Genomic DNA, 27,192 nt, shown 5'->3' with positions numbered 1-27,192 from the left:
TTAAATCAAGTCCCGTTAAAATTAAACTTACGCTAAGTTTAATTTTAACTGGGCGTTTCATAAAATTAGACTTAAGCCAAGGTTAATTTCAACCAATCAATTAGCTAAATTGTAGTAACGAGACTAATTTTTGATGCATCTGTGACGTCATTTTGACAGAGGGTTTTTCAACTTTCTAAAATCTGCCGGTTTTCCCCGCTTAGAAAATTTTCGTGGTAAGTATTTCCTGAATATTTCATAAAATGTACCTTCTTTTCAACATAAATCTCAAGAATATTTAAGAATTAGTCACTTAGTATGCATTGAGGCGCTATTTGATAAATAAGAATCTTACTTTGTGTGATTATTTTGCCATTTTTAGGTTCGATTTTTTGGTGAAAATTCTTCAATGGGGTTTCCCTATGCTATACCATTGTGTACATTAGCAACACGGCGTGATTCATCGAAGCCAAACGATGAACTGGTAAATTTAGTATGAATTCATCGTAGTTGTGAGCATATTATATACGTATAACAGCTTATCTCTCACAGTAAAATAGTCTTCATTTTTACGACAGTATTGCATGTCTTGTTGACAACTTTTGTACACTACAGTACACGACCAAACAAGCATGACAAGTACATGATTGTAGTATAATGAGTAAGCTTACAAGTACCGGTACATGACATGTGTAGTATATAGCCTTGTTGTACGACAGTGTTGGTTGAAACTGTTGAATATTATCTTGTTCTATCTAGTATAGTTCCAGTAACTGTAACTCGGCATACGTACCGTTGATGTCATTAGGTTTATGATAAAGACTGAAGTCTTGCTGGCAGGACTAGTTGTACAATCAATGTTGTAGCACAGGGTAGCACAGACTACAGACAACAGTCAGAGAGTACAACTAGTAAAAAGTAAGCTTAATTTCCAGAAAACCAGCAAACGTCATATGTCAAATGTCATTATACTCTAAAACATGTTTACACACGCCTTGCTCAAGAACTATAGGTTTGAATTTGCACACGATAGATACGCATTCGATGCTAGAGTGCGTTGCTATCATTTTTCGGTCTGACGGCGGTGCAACAGAGGTTATAAATTTATTCTGTTTTAAATGTGGAAATTTGGATGAAAGATTTTGCTGAAGTGTAATTATAGCAATATTTTTGATGCAATCGCCTGTCGTGATAGGCTGGCACTGAACTTCCATTCTTATTCAATGGGTGCGTCTTGTAAAGAATTCACGTAATTTGATTGGTTTTCTGGTGTATAATATCTCACAATAGTTGATAGTGATATTAGTCAGGGCGCGCGCCGCCACGCAACGGCGGCACGCTTGTTGCTCCTCAATGATCGCGCGATAATGCGTTCGCGTAATACACGTGCGAGAACTAAGAACGCGATTCGGCGGCTTAGATGTTCGTGATGGTTTCGTTCATTTAAAACAACGGGGATGTCCTCACAAAAGTAACTTTATTTTGTCTGAAAAAAGGCAGTTTTTCTCGCAAAAATTACATTAAAACTGAATAAGAATGAGAATAAAAGATAGAATTTTGTCTTTTGCCTATCAAGTATCGTGTCATAATGGATGGGTTGGCCAATATTTTTTATCGTAGTGGATACCGGCTGCGCCGGCATCCACTACTCAAAATATTGGCCAGCCCATCCATTATGACACGATATTGATAGGCAAAAGACAAAATCCTATCATTTATTCTCTAATTGATTTACATGGTGTCATGCTTCAGCGAATCCGACTAGATTTTGAATGGTCTAGCCTAGAATGTGAAGCTATCAGTGAGCAAATTCTTGGCTAGACTTCTCGAGCAATTATTTAACACATGCCTTGGCATTTGTAGCCATATTCATCATATTGTAATATTTATATAAAAATAGATTAACACTCCGATTCAGTTACGATTGTCTTGTTGCCAATTTAGTACAGACTACAGAGAGTGTAAATATCAAGTAGAAGCTTAATTTCCAGAAACCAGCAAACGTCATAATGTCAAATGTCATTATACTCTAAAACATGTTTACACACGCCTTGGCATTTGTAGCCATATTAATTTTAGTAAAGTGAAGACAATATACCAGCGCCAAAGCGTGTTTATACTCAGGACTTCCTTCCTGATACATGCTTGCCTCAACAGTTTGAGTATAGTTGCACTTGCACGATCCTGGAACCTAGGATAGTTGAGTGTATCGTATCACGGTACGATCATTTGATGTGTGTGTTTAACCCTCCCCTCCCCCACATTACTGTGTTATGAACATCGCTGTACGGTACGTGTTCGACTAATATATTTCCATCGTTAGGGTCAGTAATTTGCAATCAAGTGCGAGAATCCTTTTGGATCGATTCTCCCAGTGGAATTTTGCAGTTATCTCACCACATAAAAACTTTGCATGATAAACTGAAATATTCAATTTTGTTGACGATCATCGAATCTTTGCGAGACAATGGATTCTCGCCGAATTCTCACCGGATTCTTACCGAATTTATGACATGACATGTGGGAGGGCGAGTTAGCGCAGCGGTAGTTCCCTCGCTTTGCACCACTGAGGTCCCGGGTTCAAGCCCCGGCACGGCCCAGGACTCATGTGCATTTGCTTTATCCCGATCCATGCTCGCTCTAGCAGGTTTTCTCCGGGATCTCCGGTTTCCTCCTGCTTTCAAAATCGGCGATTAGTTGTTTCGTTATCAAAACTTCCTTCACCCAATGGAATTTGGGGAGCTGCAGAAAATGGGTGGATGTTAAAATCTAAGTGCGGATAGGTTTGTGCCGGGTTCGGCTGCAACTAGCCTAGTTGATGCGATCTGATTGTGATGATTCACCACGCAGCGAAATTACAGCGCTTTGAATCCTCTGGAAAAAGCGCTATGTAAATTACGAAATTTATTTAATTTATTTATGTATCGATCCGATTCCCGGGTATTGATTTAGTTTCCCTGCTGTGTACAATCTACTGGTAATTATTTTACCAGGCGATGTCGATGCGGAACATGAGTTTACAATATTTTCTATGTGGTTGACGTTCATTGATCATGGGCAATAAGGGATGCCCTGAAATTAATTTTAGGTCCAAAAGGAGGCTCTGAAATAATATGTTAATTTTCCTTTTTGCATTAGGCCCCCTTGTTACAAGTGTTTGTGAAAAGAACGGTCCCTTATCTATCATATTTATTCTGTTAATGTTGGAATTTGGATGAAAGTTATTTCGATGAGTCATCCCGGCCGCGGGCCCGGCCGGCTGAGTCAACTGTATCTTACTAGTAAAGGTTGCTTATTTTGAACAGTAATTTTAGCAATTTTTTTTGATGCAGTCACCTGTCGCAATCAGCTGTGTTTACTTCTGAACTTCCATTGCTTTTTACACAGTGTAATGCTTCATTCCACTCTAGCCTTGATGTGAAGCTATCGATGAGTACACCGAATTTGATTGTCAATCTCATTACACAGCTGTGACGTTAGTCACGCAGCACGCTGTGTTCTTTTTCTTACAGGTTCTTTCTTATTCTTCTTCTTTCTTTCTGTCAACCATTACATTTGCTCTAGTACTCGCATACTTCCATCGGTTTTGACCTAACTCTATAAGGTCACATAATTCTTCATACATTTTCATCACTATGTCCGGGTACCCGGCGCATTTTTCGGGCGGGTAACCGGGTACCAGAAATTTCAACAAAAAAATTTAAGTTACCGTTTTTATTTATTTTTTTGTTTTTTAGTGTCCCTGGACCTAGACCTATATACTTTGTTTTCATGTCATACTCTAATGATATCAAAATGCATTGAATTTGAAAAAAAAACACGAAAAAAAAAAATTACAATTTTCGAGCCCACCCGAAAATGCCAGCCTTAGATCATGAACCTGACAATTTATGCACTTTGCTGTGCTTGTTTTCTGAAGGCTTTTCTGAATGGCTTTGTATGAAGAAGAATAAATGAAAAGCTAGCGCTGCTGTTATTGGTTTACCGAAATGATTTTATTACAATTCAAGCACTCCCCTCATCCTTGGAAAATGTGGTGGACTTGTTGGGAATTTAAGCTGGGATTACAAAATGTTCCACAACCTAGTTTATCATGCAATCCTAAATAATAGGACACTTGTGGTCTTTTCATTTTTCTTCCGTACAGATAATTTCGCTTTAAGTTAATACAGATCGGTAATCATGGAGAATGACCAGAACTACAAGCAACACAAGAAGCAGAAGAAAGACAAGAAGGTCAATGGAGAAGTAAGTTTGTGTTAAATGTTACCGATGATTGATAATTAGAGAATAAACGATAGAATTTTTATTTTGCCTATCCTCTACCGTGTGATAGACGACAGGCTGGTCCAATTTTTTGCGTCGTGGATGCCGGCGCAGCCGGTATCCACTACGATAAAATTTTGGACCTGCCTGTCGTCTATCATAGGTAGAGGATAGGCAAAATAAAAATTCCTATCGTTTATTCTCATTCTTAGTCAGTTAAATATTATTTTAATAACTGTAAACAATTTTTTAAAGCAAAAAATAAGTTACTGTCATAAAACTCCCTCATTATAAAATGAACGAAACTTGTTTACAACTTTCACGTATTCTGTTGCGCGTACTGCTAGCGCGTCGCGTATTCCGCACTAGTCTACGCATACAGCGCGATACATACGCGCACCTCTACAAGCGTGTAAAGCATTATCAAGACGCATGATGACGTGGGGTCGTCTACGGCCTGATAAACGGCACCCGAAATCTTGCGAGTGTCCAATCAAAAATGTGTCTACGAACTAGACCACTCCCACTGACTAAGAATCGCTATTCTAATACCCCTATCCTCCTGACTGTATACTTTGGCAACAAAGAGGAAGTTTTGATAGTGTAATTCTTCTTCTTTCTGTGTGATTGGAGTGTCTGTTTAGTTATACCTGCATGCGAAGCATGGACGGGTATATTGCCATCTTCTGGAATGGCCCCAAAATGGACTGTTCCATTTAATTTACATACTCCCTCTGAAATGGCTGTTCCATTTCATTTACATACTCCCTCTGGAATAGTTTTCCCCTAATCATATTGCATAGCCTCACTGTGAATAAGAGAGACTGACAGTAGCAATCTATGGAGAGTAAGAGAGACGACTCCCCTGGTAGGGGACTTTTTACAATTTCTTCATTTTAAGTGCTACTGCTACGAGAGTGCAACCTACATTAAATTAAAGCTTGTGACTTGGACTTTCTTTATTTTAAGTCCTCAGCAAAAAAGGACTGTAAGTTTGGGTACACCGATAATGCGGGTATAGCCGTATTTGTGTACAAATATAGGGCCCTCTAGTTAAAACTTGTGTATCAATTTAGTGCTTGTCACCAGCGTGTGTTTGACTCTAGACTGCGGAACTCAGTCCTCAATGATAGTCAGTCACTTATCTGTTGGTCGTTATATGTGACCGTACACCACGAATGAGCCGTAAATGTCCTCAATTGTACTCTGAGTTACAGTGTAAAATGGGCATGAAGGTCATATTCATAGGTATTTCAATTTGGTGCTACGTGTATCTCATTAAATGAGGTACACGTAGCACCAAATTGAGGTACCTATGAATACGACCTTCATGCCCATTTTACACTGTAACTCAGAATACAATTGAGGACATTTACGGCTCATTCGTGGTGTACGGTCACATATGACTATCATTTGAGGACTGAGTTCTTACCATACATCTTCCGAGGTGTATGTAGTTTCAGACAATAGCTTGGGATTATTGGGGCAGAGGTTAAATTATCTTTTGAATTCTTTCATGACCACTGAAGCATATAGTCAAGCCTGTCAAGGACACTCAGCGTGAATCAAAAGAATGTCAAAGGTCATAAACACCAATTTGGTGTACTTCCGCGCCTCGGAAAATGATGTGTGAGGTTTAGGACTAGTTTGACTCCCAGTCCCATTACTTTGTTGCGCCCATGGGCAAGGCGCTTTGCCTCGATCACCCTACCCAGGTGCAATAGGAAGCTGTTAGGGGTAGTCACAGTTGTTGTACTGATGAACCATGCGCTATTTAGTTTCATAACCTTAAACTCAAATATCTGATTCTTAATGCACTTTCCAAGTACCGTATCTGGTACATCTTTTACCCCCACACAGGTAACGTGTGAAAATCATGGAGCTTGTATTTTTGGATATAAATTACATACTTAGTATTCATACACTCTTAGTACCACATAGCCAATCAGAAAAGCCGTTAGATAAATACGCAGAGTGCATTAATATTGTATAATTGCACGGGCGCGTACTACGCAAAGTGCTTTTGCACATGTTCCCATCACGTAGGATTGATTCATTTTCCTTAATTGCGGGTTGATGCATATATATTTGGTCGTATTTTCCAACATTTTTATGCCTCCACCGCGAGGCATACTGTTTTTGCAATGTCCGTGCTTCCGTCCATCCGTCCTTCCGTCCGGATGCGATATCTCGGGCATGGATGGGCGGATTGACTTCAGATTTTCAGGATAGGTGGGTCATGGTCAAAAACCCTGGCTACTTTTTTTTGGGTGAGGTTCAAGGTCATATACTGAGGTAAAAGGTCATTTGAGGTCAGAGGGCCCATTTACCTCTTTTCTCGGAGACTGGGGTCGCACGTTCCTCAAACTTGGTGGGTGGGTGCATCTTGACCCCAGACAGAACAAGTTTATATTGGTTAGTGGGTCAAGGTCTCCTGATGTCATGCTGGGGTCATCTGAGGTCAAATTAGCAAAAAGCTAGTCATATGGCCATGAAACTTGGTAGGTACAGTCACCATTTTGAGCCAAATTTTTGGAAGGTCATTTTGGGGTCACCCAGGGGTCATCTGAGGTCAAATGAGTAAAAACTGTCGTATGGGCATGAAACTTAGAGGGTACAGTCAACATTCAGAGCCTATTTTTTAGAAGGTCATTTTGGGGTCATCCAGGGTCACCCAGGGGTCATCTGAGGTAAAATTAGTAAAAACTGTCGTATGGGCATGGAATTTGGTGGGTACAGACAATATTCAGAGCCAAATTTTTGGAAGGTCATTTGGGGTCATCTGAGGTCATCCAGGGGTCATCTGAGGTCAAATTAGTAAAAACTGTCATATGGGCATGAAACTTGGTGGGTACAGTCAACATTTAGAACCAATTTTTGGAAGGTCATTTTGGGGTCACCAGGGATCATCTGAGGTCAAATTAGTATAAACTACTATATGGGCATGAAACTTGGTGGGTGCAGTCAACATTTAGAGCCAAATGTTTTTGGGTTATTTTTGGGGTCATCCGGGGTCACCCAGGAGTCATTGAAAGGTTGTTTTGGGGTCATCCAGGTGTCATCTAAGGTCAAATTCAGTCTCCTCTTTTAGGCTTGAAGCTTTGTATCAACTTGTGAATTCCACATCACTCCCTTTGGTGGAGGCATCACGGTCGACACACAGCATCGAAACCACGACATCCGAGAACCGCGGTTCATCTAGTTTAGTGTTGATTCATGTAATTAAAATGAATTAAAATTGTACTAAAATATTTGTTTCCATTTTATTATTTCAGGAAGGAAAGAAGAGGAACAAGAACTTTAGTGAAGAAGAAGTATTTGCGCTCATAGAATTTATTAAGGAGCCAGAAAATGGCAAGGCTTTATTCAGTGCTGCCAAGCACAGCAGTGGGAAGGTAATGAATGATAATATAATTTTCTTCTCTATATGTCGTGTGTTTACCCGCTGTTGTACACATCGGCTATCAAGTTGTGATGGGCAAAGTCTACCATGGTGTACCATGCCTGGTGTACCATTGTTCATGGTTCCTCATCAGCAAGAGGCATTGCTGCAAGTGTATGTTGCAGTGTCTGGGGCTCAGTGCCACAATCACAAATGCAATGAAGTATCCCCATTTGATCATTGCTCATGGTTCTTTTGCTCCTATTGGAGAATACTTTTTGTGGATTTTGGAAGTCTAGCATTCCATATGGCACTTTGAGCTGCTCCAGGTGTGTGATACTATCCAAAATCTTATTGTCTATTAAAAGGGCATTTCGTGATCCACAGCCTCATCCCCCCCCACTTTTCTCAAAAAAGTTGAGATTTTTATAAAACTGGAAACCTCTGGCTACATAATGTTTATGTACAAAATATTTCTTGCAGATTAATTCGTTTAGCAAAGATATCGTGAAATTTGAATTTAGTTCTGGTGCACCAGAACGAAATTACAACGCATTGTCTATGGAGCAGTGTAATACACATAATCATGCATAACTCGCGAACGCAAAATCGAATCAACTGAAATTTTGGGAATAGGTTTTTTCGTGGATATCTAATGAAAAATGACATAAATAGAGGATGCTAGGATCACGAAATACTCCTTTTGTTACCTTGAACATAACTCTAATGCCGCATAGTACTCTACTAAGTATTTCCCCACCCCCTTATTACCATGAAATGATGGGTTTTATAAAAGTTGAATGGGCTCCGACTCATAATCGGAAGGTTGTGGGTTTGAGCCCCGGTGATGCCATCGTGTTGTGCCCTTTAGTAAGGCACTTTATCTCTATTTCTCCTCTCCACCCAGGTGTATAAATGTGTACGAAAATTCTGGGATGGTATTAAAGAGGGACTGGGTTGACCAGGCAAACTTTCAAGGGTAACCCAATTAAGTAGGCTTAAAATATAATCAAGCCAATGTTTAGTTATTGTTCACCTCTATACCAACAAACTTTGCACAGCTCCTAACTTAATGTGTTTTTCAGATATTTATAGTGGCCTTTAAACAGACAGAAATTGTAATTCAGGCTGGGAAATAAGAAGTGCTGGACCAGGGGCTACTTTGTAAAAATAAAAGCCACTGGTTCACGGGGTTTTTGTATGGAACCAGGGGCTATTTTCAATGAACCAGGGCTCCTTTACCTTTTGTTTAATAATCAAATTTATAATTATAATATTGTAAAATTGTAATTCAATTTAAATGCATTCCCTAACCTTTAGGCACATGTAGAAAGATCTTAACTTACCACCAGGCTGGGAAATAAGAAGTGCTGGACCAGGGGCTACTTTGTAAAAATAAAAGCCACTGGTTCATGGTGTTTTACATGGAACCAGGGGCTATTTTCAATCATTATGTTTTGTTACCTGGAGAGATTTGATCATTGTTTTCCTTAGGTTGAGAAGAGAAAGACGGCATGCTGGGGGAGAGCTGCCAAATATGTTCGTGCAACATCCCAGTCCCCAACAGAAAGAACAGCTGAGGAGATGCGAACAAAGTGGTCTAACTTGAAGACAGTAGCATTACGATACGAAGATTTTAAGAATGAGACAGGTGAGTATTGAAGTATAATTATAGGTTAATAATGTGTATCACTTGTTGGGAGTGAAATTGTACAAAATAATGCCTGCGTACTGGGTTTTTGATGGTCTAACAGAGGGGTGCATTAGACGTATATCAACATCTCAGTACAGGTGCATACATGAATATTTTGCACAATTTCTCGAGCAACAAGTGATATGCATTTATTAACCTATTTCACAAGGGGGTGTATGTGGTCCCTGTGGGAAAATAAGCACAAAAGTTGTTCCCCAAGGAAATTTCCTGTGTGCTTGATTATATTTACACCACAAGTATACTATGGTAAGTATATTAGGACCCCCAAGGAGGTTTCCATTAGGGTATCTGGTACGTAGATGCACTATTACCCAGTACCTCCATATTTAGGAAAAGCAGGTGAGACTCGTGGTTCGAGAACTGCCTTGTTATAATAAAATTGTCAATAAAAATGTTGGAAAATAGAATCAAATATAAATGCAGTATTTCTGCTCAAATATTGAGGAAATGAAGCTCATACAAAGGAAAAGGTATGATTCAATACGTGAAATCCAAAAGCTCACTTTAATAGGTTGAATGAGGTAAGATAAGTTCTCACGGAATAAATCCTTGTTTTTCTCTTTAGTTTTTAAAATTATTGTGCAATTTCAAGGTTTATCAAAGCATTAATTGCATACATTTTATTGTTATCCTTTCTTCAGGAGGTGGACCACCCTTTAAGGGGAATATCTTGGTATGTGAAAAGGTGCTGGAGGTATGTGCCGACCAAACCAAGCACGGGATCACTTCCCAACATCGTGGGGAAAGCGACCCATTTGGCTTTGATGGGCCTCAGGTAAATATTAATATGAAATCAATTATTTTATGTTGCCATCACAACCAAGAGTTAGCATAATAATTAGCGCTAATTTGCAAAAATCCACTAAATTTACAAAATAGATGCTAATAGCGCAATTATAGGCAAAATATTAAATTCTCGATCATGAGAGCAAACTTGGGTATGCGCATATATTTGCGTCGAGCGTACTACGCAAAGACCGGCGCTTACGGCGCAAACACAGCTTTTGAGAATTGACCAATCACACGATCGTTGCTAGGCAAGGTCAAGGTCAAGGTGCGATTGTGTTATTCTATGAAAAGTACGCTGATGCAGAAGGTTCATCCTCTCATGATCGAGAATTGGTTATTTTGCCTATAACTGTAATTTGCGCATACTCACTAATTAGCCAAATTAGCGCTAATTAGCAAATACTCTGATAATAGTGCTAGTAATGTTAATTTATGGATAAGCACAATTTCATACGTTTTCACAATCATCTAGTACTTCTACCACCAGTATTCCATGTACCGTATTCACTCCATTAACTGCCCAGGGCGCTTAACAAAGTAATTTTGGGTGGGCGCTTATTTTTTATATTGTTTACATAATTACATATGTATAAATGGTACGAATACGGTAGGTTGAATTTGATTATGATTTTTCTTTACACAGTCACAGGACTCACAGGACTCACAAGCCTTACAATCTTTGGCAGCATCATCATCGATATCAAAATCGACATCAGCAGCAGTATCATCAAAAACATCAGCAGCGTCATCATCATCAAAATCAGCACCAACATTGTCATCAAAATCAGCAGCACCATCATCATCAAAATCAGCAGCACCATCATCATCAAAATCAGCAGCACCATCATCATCAAAATCAGCTCCAACATCATCATCAAAATCAGCAGCAGCAGCAGCATCAGGAAAAGTAGTATCATCAGATTCAGATCCATTGCTGTCATGTTCCTCTGCAATCAGGCATGACGTTATTCAGGAGGAGTTCCTCCGGGTTGAGAAACAGAAAGTTGTCTTAATGAAAGAACAGCTTGAGACTGATAGGGCAGCACTTCAGGTGAACAGGGAGACCCTAGCAGTTCAGTCCCACATTTTAGAAGTTTTGAAATCTTGGCAATATTAATTATTAAAACAGTTTAAGTGAAACTCAAATTTAGTCCCATTTTCTGCTTGTTCCTTTAAAATTCCCACCCCAAAACTAAAGATTTTGCTGCCTAATGTAATCAACCCAAATTTATTAAATCAGCCAAATGTTTATGTATCCCTGGTAAAATGATTACACATTCAAGCTGTTCTTGCATTATCATTATTTTATGTTTTTAACCTTGGGAAACTTCTGCTGACTCACTCATGCTTGATTGCAGTGGTGCATACATTAGGGGCTGTGCAATAATTATAATGAACGAGGGAGATTAAATTTGGGGCATGAACTTTTTTGGTCAAGGTTGTTGGAGGGGGGTGGCACACAATTTTTGGCAGACATCCATGTAAATATGCAAATTTTCATGCTCGCTGCGCTCACAATATATATCTAGGCAATTTTAGGTTTGTAAAATGGAATCCCAAAAATTTGGCGTGAGCAAAGTGGGAGGGGCCAAGTCGAGAGGGGGGTATGAATATTTTGGTACGCTGTTGGGTAATTTGATCCCCAAGGGGCTCATCATAATTGTTGCACAGCCCCTAATATTATCTGTACAGTAAAACCCACCTTATCCATACCTTTTATAGGGATCGCTATATATCCACATGTGATCTTCATAAAAAATGTGTCTTAATGCTTTGAGAGCTTGATTTCAGTTCACACAATGATGCATTTGAGAGGCCATAACTCAGTATGTTGCATAATGCATCTTTCAGTGTTACCCCATTTTGAGTAACCTTTTGCTGTCTCAATGCCGAATTACATCCTGTATTTGTACAATTAACCACCATGCTAATAAGCATCCATGCAGTGACTTTACAGCACGGTCAGTCCATGTAAAATCATCCAGACATTCAAGCTAACCTTATGCCATATTTTCAGAATCTGGCTCTAAATTTCAGATATCTGCTTTCCTTTTTAAGTTATGAGCACTCAAAGTTGGTAATTTATTCAACCGCAAGTGTGATATTGTCATTTTGGGGGTCCCCTGGTGCCAAAAATATGTGATCATATGACTCAAATGTCACAAATCTGAGAGGGTCACCTGGAAACCTTTCAGAAAATTGGCTGATTTGACATGGACTGACCCAGCAAGCAAACTGTGGATATAGTTTATTAACTGCCCATACAAATCTGAATCGTGATCTGAAACTTATGAAATGGCGATGATCATGGAAGAAGATTTTGGGCATTTTTATGTATTGTAGGCCTAAACAGTGCAAAAAAATAAATCCCCATCCAAAATGACATTATTAAGTGCTCTGGGCGGTTAAGGGCAGAGTAATGGGAGAGAACATGGACCTTTTCGAGCTTCATTATTTCTGAATTGTATATCCAAAGTATATGAAACTATACATTTTTGGAAAGGAAATGAGTCAAGGAATCCTGTGGTGACGTCAGATTTGTTCAAAAATCTCAAGTGTTTGAAAAAATCACGAAAATTCACTTTTTTTACCCCAATTTTTTTGTGACAACTTAGAAAAAAATCTGTTCGAGCAAAAAAAATTCAGTTAGCTTTTCATGAAGAAGAGACATGAACTTAGGGAAGGTTTTTTTATTTTTTTGAAATTCATCTCTTTTTTCGAAATATTGAAAAAAACATGTGAAAAAAGCCATTTTGTCACTCTATTAAGCTAAAAATTGCACATAATGGTGTATATTTTTGTTTAAAACAAAATATTAAAAAAAATGAAAAAACCTTCCCTAGACTTTGATGTACTCTAAAGGATAGTGCAAAAAGTTTACCATTTGCTTGCATATTTTTTTTTTTTTTTTGTCACAAAAATCGCGCAATATTGTCAAAAGTGAACTCTGCAAAATCGACGTTTTAGTAAAAAAATGTCAAAATTATGCACAAAACGTCCTTAAATTTTAAAACGGTAAGACTTTCACACTTGTAAAAGCTGTATCTGGTGCATGGTCTAAATATGCATCTTTTTGCACCAATGAATCTATAATCTCTGCTTCCAGTGCGCCAAAATTCAAAATAATTAAAAATCTAAGTGGCATTTTGACTGCAAATTTTTGTTTTGTTTACACCACATTTTGCTGGCATTAACAACATACCGAATGCGCCTTAACTGCGTTGGACATACGCAATCACAATATTTCGCATTCGCGCATTTCTGACTCATTATTTCCCGCCAATTTACTAAACTGTCTTGAGCCATGTGACTTTTTAGAGTTGAAAAGAGTGAAATAAATCAAGCAAAAATACGAATAAATATTAGCAAGTTGTATTTTATCAGTTTCAAGTGAAAGAATACTTCTTAGTGTTGATAAATATCAAAAAATCTCAAATTCGGTCGTGGATGAATGTGTCTTCCATTACTCTGGCCTTAAGGAGGTACTACACCCCTGCCCAATTTTGTGCCTATTTTTGCATTTTTCTCAAAAATTATAGAGCATTAAGTGACAAGTAAGATATGTATATTATAGGGGCAAGGACTACAATTGCTACACTGGAAATTTTATTTCAGCACAGACAACAGTTGTGGAGTTACAGTCAAAAATGAGGGAAAACCAATATTTGATCAATAAATCAATAACACTTGCCTTGATTTGCTGAATTTTCAGTGCAGTAGTTGTAGTCCTTGCCCCTATAATATACATATCTTACTTGTCACCAATGCGCTATATTTTTTGAGTAAAACGCAAAAATAAGCAAAAAATTGGCTAGAGGTGTAGTACCCCTTAATGAAACAAATACTGTAATTCACTTAAATACAGGTTCTTCACTTATCAAGCCATTGCTTGGTCCCATTATAGCTGGATATATACATGTAGAGGTTGGACTGTACATCAATATTAGTAGAGACTCCTCATCGGTGTACAAGTTGCTGAATCTGACAATTGCCATAATATGTGACATGATCAAGAGGAATGAGTCGGGATGACGCTAATATTTTTTTTGAGATATTGGCAAAAGCAGTGTTCAAATACTTTTGTTTAATATTGTTTTCACCCAAGGATAAATTGCTCATAACTCGGTAACCAGATGTCCGATTCTGATGAGGTTTGCATTTATAAACTGCCAGAAAATGATGTAAAAAACTTATAATTTGAAATTGCTGGCATGTGACTCATTCCCCTTGATCATGTCACATATCGCTGAATCAAATGAAATGCTAAGTTGCCAGTGTACAATTCTCCACTGCAACTTAAAATTCGACAATTGCATTGTGTTGATAATGTCATAGTAGTGTAAATATAACAGAATAGCAGCTTCATGTGCTAATTGTGCAATTTTATTTCTGATAGCATAATACTATCGTGCTAGTGTGTGTTATTCATGCTACAGCTATATAATACTTTGTAATGGAATAGTGCCTCCTTGAGCTACATAGAACTATTTGTGCAATTTTATTTCAGATAGCATAATACTCCAACTCCTTGTGCTACATCATGCGGATAGTGTCATTGTACTGTCCAGTTAGCATCTATGACACCCCTACATGCAATTAGTGCAATTTTGCTATTTGTGCTACATTACACTACAGTGCAATTTTATTGGCCACTTGGGATGAATAACACCACTACCTGCAATTAGCGCAATTTTGTAGTTAGTTAGTATCATGCTCTGTGAAACACTTTCTTGTGCTATACATTGCGCTATCCATGCAATTTCATTTCAGATGACATAATACTGCCAGTTTGCCACTATATATCGTGCTAATGTGTGCTAAATCATGCACCTATTACTTGGTAACAGAATAGTGATCAAAGCTCTAAACCATTTTTAATAGGACACTTGCACTACATGTATTGTAATAGTACGCTATAACAGGGGTTGAGTTTTGAGAATCACATGCGTGCTACAAATCACACTTCTGGTAATGTTAAGGGGTACTACACCCAACTAAGATATGTATATTATAGGGCAAGGACTACAACTACTGCACTGGAAATTTTATTTCAACACAGACAACAGTTGTGGAGTTATACTAGTCAAAAATGAGGAAAACCAATATTTGATCAATAAATCAATAACTACTTGCCTTGAGTTCCTGAATTTTCAGTGCAATAGTTGTAGTCCTTGCCCCTATAATATACATAGCTTACTTGTCACCAATGCGCTATAATTTTTGAGTAAAATGCAAAAATAGGCACAAAATTGGCCAGGGGTGTAGTACCCCCTTAAGGTAGGCTATCAACTGTACTATTAAATTGCACTCAAGAAGGTTAGGAATTGAGGTGTGCTATAAATCGTACTCAGATAGTTTATAGCGCCTTTCTCACATCGGTCTATATGCTCGAGTTGTGAATAAACAAACCAGGAAAGACGCGATTCTTGACAAAATTATCACTACTATGAATCGTTATTACAAGGAACCTGAAATATATTCCCCAGTTGGAACAAGCGACCATTCGTCGGTTCTTTGGTCCCCTCTGAATAGTCTTCCATCCAAAGCCAACACAACACGTTCGCGAGTTGTAAGACCGATGAAAGATTCAAATATGAGAGAGTTTGGAATTTGGATTGGAGAGCGTAACTGGTCTGAAGTGTATGAAAAAACAAGTGCAGTGGAAAAATGTAATGCCTTTTATACCACCCTTCAGGAAGGCATTGATAGAGACTTTCCAATTAAAACCATGAAAGTGCACAACGCTGATAAACCGTGGATGACTAGTTACATAAAACGCCTCATAGATGAGAGACAACAGCTTTTCCACCATGAGCATAGGTCGCGAAAATGGAAACGTTTGCGAAATAAAATTAGTCGTGAAATTGCAAAGGCAAAGAAAGAGCACTATAAAACCAGGGTTCAACGCCATAAAAAGCAAATCCAGCTGAGTGGTACAAGCAAATCAAGGTCATGGCAAATTTGAGCAACTCTGAGTCAACCATTCAGCCCCCTCCAGGTGTTGATGCTAATGACTTTGAAGCCGTTGCGAACAGCATCAACAACATCTTTGCATCAGTTTCTATTGACCTTGATGTGCTTGATACCGCTAAGCTTCCTGCTTATCGACCAGATCCAAACCCATGCCCTACTGTTCATGACTACAAGGTTTATGAAATGCTGAAGAAAATAAAAATTGGAAAAGCCGGTGGTCCAGACGGTATTTCTGCTAGGCTCATTAGAGAGTTCTCCTATGAACTTAGTAAACCCCTGGCGAAATCCTCAATCAATCATACTTTGAAGGTTCAGTACCACCCCAGTGGAAGAGGGCTGTTGTAGTCCCGATTCCAAAGTCTAAACCCGCTACTTGGGATAAACTGAGCCCAGTCTCTCTAACTGACCACTTTGCCAAAGTTGCAGAGGGTTTTATGGCAAAGTGGTTGTTAGAGGACTTAGAGAAATCTATAGATCCCAATCAATACGGGAACCGCAAAGGTGTTTCCACCACACATTATATGGTGAAATTAATGGATACTCTGATCATGAATTCTGACAAACCCGGTCACTTGAGCTCGGTTGTTATCACTGATTTCAGCAAAGCTTTCGATTTAGTAAACCACAATGTGCTCATCAATAAATTTATATCCCTTGGTATACGTCCCTCAGTAGTGACATGGATTGCCAGTTTTCTTGATGGTAGAGAACAGAGTGTTAGGTACCGTGGTCAAAATAGTGATTGGGTTAAGTTGAAAGGTGGTGTGCCTCAAGGCACACGCATTGGCCCACTTGGTTTTGTCACCGTAGTTAATGATGCCGCTATGGACAATGCCATTACGACATTGAAATATGTCGATGATTTAACTATGGTTGAGACGAGAGCACGTAATGATGCATCTAACATGCAGACTCATCTTGACAAATTCCAGGATTGGGCGGTGCAAAACCACATGAAGTTTAACCCTTTAAAGTGTGCTTCTATGAAAGTGTCATTCTTGAGAAACAACCCAGTTGACCAACCACTTATGATTGCTAATGTTCCCCTTCAGTCTGTTTCAGCTGCAAAAATACTTGGTGTCCATGTAAGTTCTGATCTAAAATGGGGTAACCATGTCACTGAAGTTCTAAAAAAAGCAAAGTGTAGACTATATGCTTAAACTTCTCAAACGCTTCAACTTGCCAACAGATGATCTTATTACTATCTTTTCTGGGTTTGTACGCCCATTAGCTGAGTATGCTGCCCATGTGTGGCACCCTGGTCTGACCATCGACGAAAGTGCCGCTTTGGAACGAATCCAGAAGAGAGCATGTAGGATCATTGTTGGCAAGCAGTATACAACCTATGATGAGGCACTTGAACTTTGTAAGTTGCCAACCATGTATGAGAGACGTGAGCAACAATGTTTGAAGTTTTTCAACTCGCTTTTCAAATCTGAGCGTTTCCATAGTTGGGTACCGCCAAAGAATAGCACCATTCATGGCAGAGTTTTAAGAAATTCTGACCAATTGTCGGTACCAAGGTGTAGAACATTGCGTTGTCAGAAAAGCCCTCTGGTGTACATAGCCAATATGTGGAATAAAAAGACTCCTATTTTTTAGCTTTTTAATTATTTTACAAGGCTATTGGCATTTTCACTCCCATCTCCACCAAATTTTATAAACATTATTATGTGCAATATATTTTCTGTTTCTCTCATTTAATATGATCTTAATATGCTAAGTAATTCATTTATGAAAGTATGTGTGTGCCGAGAAGGAGTTTGAGTATGTAGTCACTAGTGCATGAGTAGAGAAAGAGTTTGAATAAGTGGTGTGTAAGGTCAGTGGGTGTGATCTTGTGGTAGTGATACCTTAAAAGTGGATATGGGATGCAGGGGTGTGTGTGGGGGTGTACATGTGGATGAATGGGTGAAAATGAATGTATGGATGTTTTACTATATAATTTGCTTTTTTCTTCATGTTTTTGCTGTATTTATATGTACATTGTATTTGAGCATTTATACTTATGTATTTTAATATTTTATATGTGTGTACTTTTGTAAAATTGTTGCATTTCAGTTTTTATACTGCTATGACAATTGTGTAATAAACCTTTAATGAATGAATGAATGAATGAATGAACATAAATTATATTGTCATTGTGATTTCATTATGTGTCTAATTACGAGGGGCGGTAAAAAAGTTCTAGTACATTGACATAATCGGCCCTGATTTGGTAAAATGATCTAACTTGAAATTAAAATTGCCGTTTCGAGAAAAAGAGCTTTTAAGTTTGAACACTTGACGTTTTTCTTTTTGAATAAAATATATTATTAAACAGATCTAATGCCTTAGAAAATATGAAAATCTCATTATTTGGTGGCATGGTGGTGATTTGAGGATGTCACCAATGGAAAGAGTACCCTCACATTTATATCCAAGATATGGATTTATCTCAATAAAATGTCCAAATTTCAAGTTATATCGTTTTACCAAATCAGGGCTGCATTGGTAATAAATAAAGAACCAAACAAGAAAGATGAGATAGCCACAAAGTATTACAACTCTTGATGAAAGTGTTTAAAATAAAATCCATTAACATTTGGGTATTCCAGGGTGTCTTATAGATGGAGGTCCATGAATCTTCATGCAAAAAATTATGTCACTTGACTTGATCGGGTCCACACCTGCTACATTGTATACACGTAGAATGAGGACTGACATAAGTTTCATATCGAGGGTTGACAAACAGAAGGCCTTAACTCAAAAAGTGCCTTTTTGAGAAAAATGAGTAAAATAATATTTGGCTAGTTCTCTTTCAAGTACCTTGTTCTACAAACTTATTGACCGCCCCTCATATTTTGGGGGCATTTTCACTTAATGTAGAAACCTCACATAACTTGTAACACCACCCCCTCCTCCCTCAAGTTATGTACAAATGAAATGGCAAAGGATTTTCATGAGCACTACTAATTCAGCTAGCGTAATTTGATAGCGGAGTTTGTAGACAGACTATCTCAAGATACATTGGGCGTATGGGAGCGAAACCTGGTGGCAGGAATGATATACATCAAACGAAAAGACCTCTTGTTAAATGTTGGTAAAAATATAGGGATTATAGGTTTTTTTTAAAAACTAAATAGGAAAAAAAAAAGGAAATCTTATAAACATTGGGCAGCTTGAAGCTCTGAGCAATGTATGGTAGACATGCAGTTATGTATACAGGGGTGCAAGTGGCCTGAAGTGATTTTGCAGGAAAAGCCTGAGAATGTATGTTTAAATTAGGGCTATAAAGCCACAAAACGGGCTGAAAATAAATGAAAAAGTAGGAAAACTTGCATCCCTGTGTTTAGCAATGCATAGTGAAAAATGAAATGGTACAATCTCTTCCTTTTATGAGACAAAAATAAGATAACTATCACTCAATATTCTCAAATTTAATAGTAATGATTTTTATTTAAGAACATATCATGTCACACGTATCATCCTCCAAAACTTTCCATAAACGACACTAAGACTGAGCGTGTAAAGTAGTAAGCACAACAATCTGAAAGAAATCAATTCAAAAGTTATATATCCAGTCTGGGACCTCTCCGTAACAAGATAAGCTCGGCTTCCACATCAAGGCGGGTACCATCAGCCAAGTTTCTTCTTTATCCAGGAAGAACTGCACATGTGACTACAGAAATCCATCAACAGTTTGTAAGTGTAATGCTGAACAAAATATTTCTTTCGTTAAAACCCAAAGAATTGCACCAACCAGTGAAAAAAATTAAAATGACAAAAGTCAACATTTTTGTTGTTTTTACGTTTTGTCCAATATTAATTAATGTAATAAGCGCTGCTGGCTTCTCCATACATAGTTTCATTGGATACATTCATCAGGTTCAAAAATTGTTTTGTTGTGTTGCCCTAAAATGAGAAAAAACAGAAGTTTTGTTTAGACCTTCATTTTAAAATTCCCAAATATTGGTTCTTCCATCAGGAAGATTTGTAAATTTCGACTACTGGAAACTTGTTAGATAATCAATTTAATAGTCTTTTAATAGAATATTTGTTTTAGTAAAAAACATAAATTTTTTGAATATAAAAATTGTCATTCCAAAACAATTAATGATTGCGATTCAACTCAGTAGCTGAGGGCAACAAAACAAATAGGTTTTTTTTTTTGGGGGGGCTAATGAAAGAAATATTTAGTTCAACAGGTTAATAAATTTCTGTGACTGGAACACCACATGTACATAAGAAGACTGGAAAAGCTTCATGTTTTATATTGGAAGTTTTTAGCATCCCATTAAAGTTCACCATATGCCTGTAATATCATGTGCCATTGTCTAAACAATACTACTTTTTGGGCAATATTTATGAGTTTATACATCGTAGTCAATCATCATGATTATTTGTGATTCATTGAACATATCACGCGGGTGCATTTGATTTGTTTTTAAGATGCAATATTAGGCATTTTCTTCTAAACCAGAAAATGCTGAGCATTATTATGAAGTGACTTTTACTTTCAAACATGAAGCTTTTATAAAAATAAAAAAAACACATTTAAACAAAATGCTAAACATGCAACACAAACTTTCATGGCAATGAGTAAACTATGGGGGAAAAATGGAAACATAAATATCACCCTATCTTACAAGAGAATGATCCAATGCACTGAAATCAAACAACTTTTTTTCCTAATTGACCAGAGACCTTGAAATGATGTGGTAAATACAAGGGGGGGGGACTCAATACAAATGACAGTATGGGGACGGGCTATGGGAAGCATTTTGGCCTTTTGGTATATCAATGATACCTTTATCTAGGCCAATTTTGGTTTATTGATGTGTCATTTTTTCATATTTTTGTGGAAAATAGCCAAATTTTGCCTCAATAGCCATTTTTTTTTACAAATTTTACCAAAATTATGGATATCAAATTATAAAAAAAATAATATTTGGGTAAAATTCGGCCGAGAATGTTGATTTTATTATTGATGAGTCCAAATTCTTTGAAAGATCAAAATGCAAAAGAAAAACAAACATCATCCTATCGTGCAAGAGAATGATCCAATGCAAGAAAATGATGAACACAAGCAAGAGAATGATGAACGCAAAAACATAAAATTTCCAACAAAACAAACAACTTTTTTCCTAATTGACCCGAGACCTTGAAATGTGGCAAATACAAGGGGGGGGGGGGTACTACTCAATACAAATAACCGTATGGGTATGTGCCATGGGTAGCATTTTCTGGCCTTTTGGTATATCAATAATGCCTTTTTTCTAGGCCAATTTTGGTATATTGATGGGAATACAACTCTGGTAAAATTTGACCGAAAATGTTGGCTTTTGATATGAGGGGTCCAACCAGGGTAGCGTTAACCCCGATCGGGGTGAATGACCCCTAAATTTAAAAATATTAATTTTTCACCCTCGACATTGGGAATATGTGCAAGCTCGGGGGTGAACTCTACTTTTAAACCTTACTCCTGTCCCTGACTACACTGCAAAATATTTTATACCCCCGAGATTTAATTTTCACCCCATGTACTTGGATTTTCTGCAAGCTCGGGAGTGGAAAACAACCCCCGACTTTCGGGACTTAATGCTACCCCTGGGTCCAACTCCAAATTTCTTGAAAAATCAAGTTGGTATATTGATGGCCACTTTCAAATTCTCAGTGGCACACCCCAGAGGATGATTTAAGGAAGCCCCATCATGCACTGTAAAAGTGTTATCACTAGAGTTTCAACTGCCACTTCACTTTTCAAATCCCATTGAACTCTGTGCAAAAGATGTTGTTTTAGAATTGCCCGTATGTCATTATTACTTGGTCGATTTCAGATCTAAAGTGATGTATGCATGAAGGATAATTCACACCTTCTGTAGATAACATATAATGTGAAATCGACCAACTTTTTGAAGGTGTTTTTATTGTAAATATATCTGTCCAAATTCAAACTTAACCATGCACGTGTGTATGCAGTGGGCGGGCAGTGGTGTCATGTTCACTCACACAGCTGTGCTAACCGCAAGACTTGCTGGGAAGTGCTTAAATCATCCTCTGGGCACATCCATACGAAACTTGAGTACCCTCACGGGATATATATTTGCAACTGAATTTGAGTTATTTCCACTATCTGACTATCAACCATGAGTAACAAAGATGCAACAAATTAATAGAAAACATTAATAAAACGAACAAAATATAGAAAGTATCAAGTGTTATAAAACTAAACTACTGTACTCTTTCCATTTGAACTGCCCATGCCCCTATAACTGCCCACCCAGTGAGTTTACCTGAACCATGTAAAAAATTCAATCAATATTAAATAACTAATTTAACTCAACAAAATTTTTTCTACCCCAAAAAATTGACCAATCATGACCTTGAAATGTTACATGCGTTATATATTGCTACATAATTGCCCCTACATACATTTTATTTATTTCCTAAAAGTGATGAAAATCCAGCAAACTTGAGTTAGTTGAACTTGAACACTTGTAAATAAAATTAGAAAACAATAATTATGGCTGTCTGTGCATGTTCATAAGCCATATTTGTATACATATGATCTTAAAAGTGAAGGAGTGAATTACTGGTCCTTATGTACATTATGGTGGAAAATGGTCTCATAAATATGTGAACTTTCTTTACAGGTGGCGCTAGATGGGCAGTAGGCGGATAACCTTTTCATGATAAAATCCTCCACTTTCTTGAGTTCCTTCGTAAGTGATGGACGTCCACTTCTTGGCTCATCTTTGAGGACATGGAGCCAGTTTGGAAATTCCTTTTTCAAAAAGTAACAGTGCCATTTGTGTAGGCTAACCGTTCAAATGCAGGAACGTAATCACGCTGCATGCCTCAGTTCACCATCTTACAGGTAATGCGCCTACTGCCCATCTAAAGTCTTATTCAGATTCCCTTTTACAAATTAAGCGTACTGCTAGCCGTCCAGCACGTATTATTTTGCACAAGGTCAAATGCACGCGATTGACGTCGCGCGCGTATACACGATGGTTATGCTGTCAAAGAAATCTGAATATTACTTTAGCGCCACCTGTAAATAAAGTAAACATACTTATGAGACCATTTTTGGACCATAATGTACATATGGACCAGTAATTCACTTCACTTCTGGGTGATTTCAAAAACTTTTGGATACCCCCTCGTATACTATCACCATAGTTTGATATAATATTGGATGGCTGAGCATGATACCATAACATATCGGATGAGTCGTAAAAATATCGGACGAGCCAACGGCGAGTTCGAAATTGTATGACGAATCCGATATATATATGGTATCATGCGAAATATGCCATCAATGTTATCATTATTAAAGCTTTCTTAACTCCTAATAACCTGAAAACATAATAATGAAGTTGATCGGTTATTGCGTTTAAGCTGCAGAGTGGATTAATGAATTTGCTTCCGCCCGGACAACCAAAAAACCAGCAAAACAGACAATTGGATTCATAACATAAGTGTGGGGACTGACAAGTTTAAGCAATAACTACCCTATGCATATTCCTTTCTAGCCCCATAAAACATGCAGTTTTGAGCCAAAATAGAATAAAATTGTGCGCATTCAACTGTAGCCATTCATTGGTCCATGAATTTGGGAACAACCCAGTGGTTTGATGAAGTCCTATAAACGAAAGTCTTTTTGTTAGAAGGCTGACCCCCTCCCCCCTCTAACGTAAGTATGAAATATTGAAAATTGAAAATCGTTTATATGACTTCATTGAACTTTTGGGTTGTTCCCACAAAACCTCACCTTCATTCTGGACTAAAGTAGTCGAAATTGAACATTTTGTCCACCTGAACAAAAATGCTAAACAATTTGAAATTTTAACCCTTATGCCATGCACTGGTCTTGGAAACTTATTTGTTTGCAAAAACAGGGTCTTCGAGCAGAAATTAAGACAAATTTACGTTGTGCCAAACGCCTGAACATACCCATTGCCAATAACAGGACAATGAGCAGGACAATGAGTATCATCCTGACCGCTGTGGGCGCCATATGAGGCATGAATGGACATTTTTATAGCGACATGAATGGACACCGCTGTATTAAAATTACACTTATTACACTCATTGTATACACATGTATATTAAAAGTAAAAAAGTTTTGTCTCAGGAGACCATGCCACATAGCTTTTAAATTCACATTTTAAAACATCTGTTTTTTTCAATGTCTTCATGATTTTTCCCCATTGCTTTACATTCACAAAATAATAGTTATAATCCGATCACAAAAAAAAAAAAAAAAAAATTGAGTGGGTCAGCTGATTGGTAACTTTTTTGGTAACAATTCCCCCCCCAAAAAAAACACACTGCTTTGCCTTTTTCTTTTGCTCCTGAGACAAACCTGATGTTTTTTACTTTTGCAGCTTTTTTTTGCGCTAATAAGATAACTGGACATTTTATATAGCGACTGTCCACCGCTGAGAGGATGCATCCTTCAGATGAGTTAAGCACATGGATCAAATTGAGTCTAATTATGTTGAGTGAAGATGATCCAGTAGATGTTCAATATGTACACTTGAACAATGTCACAATGTACACGTATGTAATGTGGGTGTCGTTTTCAAATTGTTAAATTAATTTTACGTTGATGTCAAAGTTCACTCCATTTTTATAGTGCCTATTAAAAGTACTAAATAAAAAAAATAGTCTTCAACCAGGGGCTATGCAATAATTATGTGAACCAAGGGGTGTGGAATTCTCGGGATGGTCTACCAAATTTAAATGTCCCCCATCCCCACCCTTAAGCTGCACCAAAAATAATTTGCCCCCTTTCCCCATTACATGTGTCAGATTTGGGGAAGCTAAACAAATTAGAACCTTCAAATTAAAAGGTCTACATGTGATGCAGGCACATCGAGCAGTGTTGACATGAAATTTTGCACACTTGAACATTTTCCTTACCTGCTTCTACACCTTCTTATAGTATTAGGGACCGTTCCCAAACACTTGTTAGGGGTGCCTGATTAAAAAAAAGGGGGGCTGAAAATCTTTGACCCTCCTAAGGCATGAAAAGATGACCACAAATTTTCCTGGGAAAATTGAGTTTATATGCTTTTCTCTGGGGTTGACCCATAATTTTCATGTCAAAAAGGGGGGGGGCTGATATTTTTGAGATCTCGAAAGGGGGGGGGTCTGAAAAATTTTTGCAATGATATTTTTTTGCATCAGGTCCCCCTAACAAGTGTTTGTGAATGGTCCCTTATATTGAAATGATCCCAAAACTATGTGCTAAAATTTCTTGCGCACAGGACTGCCAAAAATTTAATGTCCACTATATCTCACCACCCTAGGGTACATAATTATTCCTAACAAACAAAAGCACTTTTACTTCTTCGTTTCTGCGATTCATAGAGCCGCCATGAGGGGAAATAGCATCTCAGTCTGCCACAGTTTCAAAATGTATTAGGGGCACACCAGATTTTTTGAAATTTAAGTAAACCATTCTTCCAAAATTTCAAATTTATGACCCAATGTGAACATGCCCCATAAATCTGTTGGACATCCATGTACCCACTTTTCACTAATAACCCCATGGGGCCGGGCATGGGGCTTACCTAAATACCCATGTTTATACTTGGACACTTTTATGGATGTATTGGTCACGGACCTTTTAAAAATGAGAGCATGTTATAAAAACTTTAACATGTACTATGTAGCATGTTGATTCACCCCCCACAGACATAATTTGGACTACTTGAGTCTTGAATAGGCCCAGATCAAGTGTCTTCAATACATTCAGGTGACATAATAACATAAATACAGACAAACAATAATAGGTTAATAACTGTGCATTAGTTATTTGTAGGGCTTTTTGAAAAATCTAAACATTTTGCCTTTGGAACCGAGAATATCGAGGGCGCAACCTAAGGGATATTCCGAGGTCCAAAGCAAAATGTTTAAATTTCTAATCCCCATATAACTGATGCAAAGTTATTAACGAAGTCATGTTTCGTCACTTTTAACTCATCACTCAAAGCAAATCTCCAGATTATATTCTCTGAAATTTGTTGAAATAAACCATTTTTATCAAAACTTATATTTAGCCCTTCAAAAATTCGAACAGGCTAAAACGGACTTACCAATTACAGCACTGCGCAATCACGCCATGTGCAAATATAGTGAATTTAACGTGCGCGTGTAGAAGTTCGGCGCAACATATGCGCACTACGCTGTGAAATCATTGTATCAGCGTAAGCATACTGTGGAGGTCATTGATGGATATTAATAACCTCCGCGCCGCGCTAATATCATCTAACGAGCAATTTAATTGAGGCCTTTTATACAGGCGTGATACGCGGAGGGTATGAAGTCACATTTGGTGCCCTCAAATTCAAAAGGCACCCCAAAATGTCTCCCACCCCCCCTCTCCTTTTCCTACAAAAAATGTGCGCTCCTGTCAGTATATCAAACATTCCTTGCCCCCCTGTAGTCTGTAGATAATAATGTAATTGTAGGGAGCATGAAATTTATGCTAATGTAAAAGGTGCTACATAAATTTGTACCATAAATCTCCGGGGGTACTCAAGGATTTGGTTTTGGTAGGAGCGTGCCGCTGAGATTTTGGAAGTGGACCCATAATTATGCAATGTTCAAGAAATTTGGACCCATTGATATGCCAAAAGTCGAAATTTTCGGCCGAATTTAACCAAAAATTGTCCTGGTTTTACAAATTTCCCCAAAATTTTGGGAAAATTTTGACAATTTTAGCTAGATTAAAGGGAAAATTTGGCTGTTTTCGAAAAATTGAAAATTTTTGAAAAAAATGACCCATTCATATACCAAAATAGGCTTTTTAAAGGGGGTCATTGATATACCAGAAGGCTTAAATGCTACCCATGTTTGCGGCACGACCCCCGTATGGTCATTTGTACTGAGTACCCCCCGGGCGTAAATCACCAATATCAAATGCACCCACTTCATAAAATTCACTGGACGGCCCGCCAAAATCTGGCTTTCAGCACTGCCATCTCGGCCCGCCAAAAAATCTTCCCCCCCTTCCCCGCTTGTATGCCAAATATTTGGGATCTGATTCCACCAAACCTTAAATGAATCCTGGAATATAAATGTTGTGAGCGCAGCG

General features: G+C 37.9%; 1 protein-coding gene and 1 long non-coding RNA gene across 2 annotated transcripts; both read left to right on the top strand.

Moving 5' to 3' along the window:
• Positions 1 to 3,894: 3,894 nt before the first annotated feature.
• On the top strand, positions 3,895 to 9,156 carry LOC140138158 (uncharacterized). The gene is made up of 3 exons (XR_011856951.1): positions 3,895 to 4,227; positions 7,521 to 7,640; positions 9,122 to 9,156. It is a non-coding gene; the product is annotated as an uncharacterized lncRNA (long non-coding RNA).
• A 55-nt stretch (positions 9,157 to 9,211) lies between these two features.
• On the top strand, positions 9,212 to 11,560 carry LOC140138282 (uncharacterized). The gene is made up of 3 exons (XM_072160194.1): positions 9,212 to 9,278; positions 9,983 to 10,116; positions 10,774 to 11,560. Exons 1-3 carry the CDS (start codon positions 9,212 to 9,214, stop codon positions 11,245 to 11,247), a joined length of 675 nt encoding a protein of 224 aa, XP_072016295.1. The 3' UTR covers positions 11,248 to 11,560.
• The last annotated feature ends 15,632 nt before the right edge of the window (positions 11,561 to 27,192 follow it).

This window comes from Amphiura filiformis, chromosome 17 (assembly GCF_039555335.1).
Source record: "Amphiura filiformis chromosome 17, Afil_fr2py, whole genome shotgun sequence".
NCBI classification, from domain to species: Eukaryota; Metazoa; Echinodermata; class Ophiuroidea; order Amphilepidida; family Amphiuridae; genus Amphiura; species Amphiura filiformis.
Note: the sequence above shows the minus strand (reverse complement) of the source record. Positions and strands in the feature narration are given on the sequence as shown.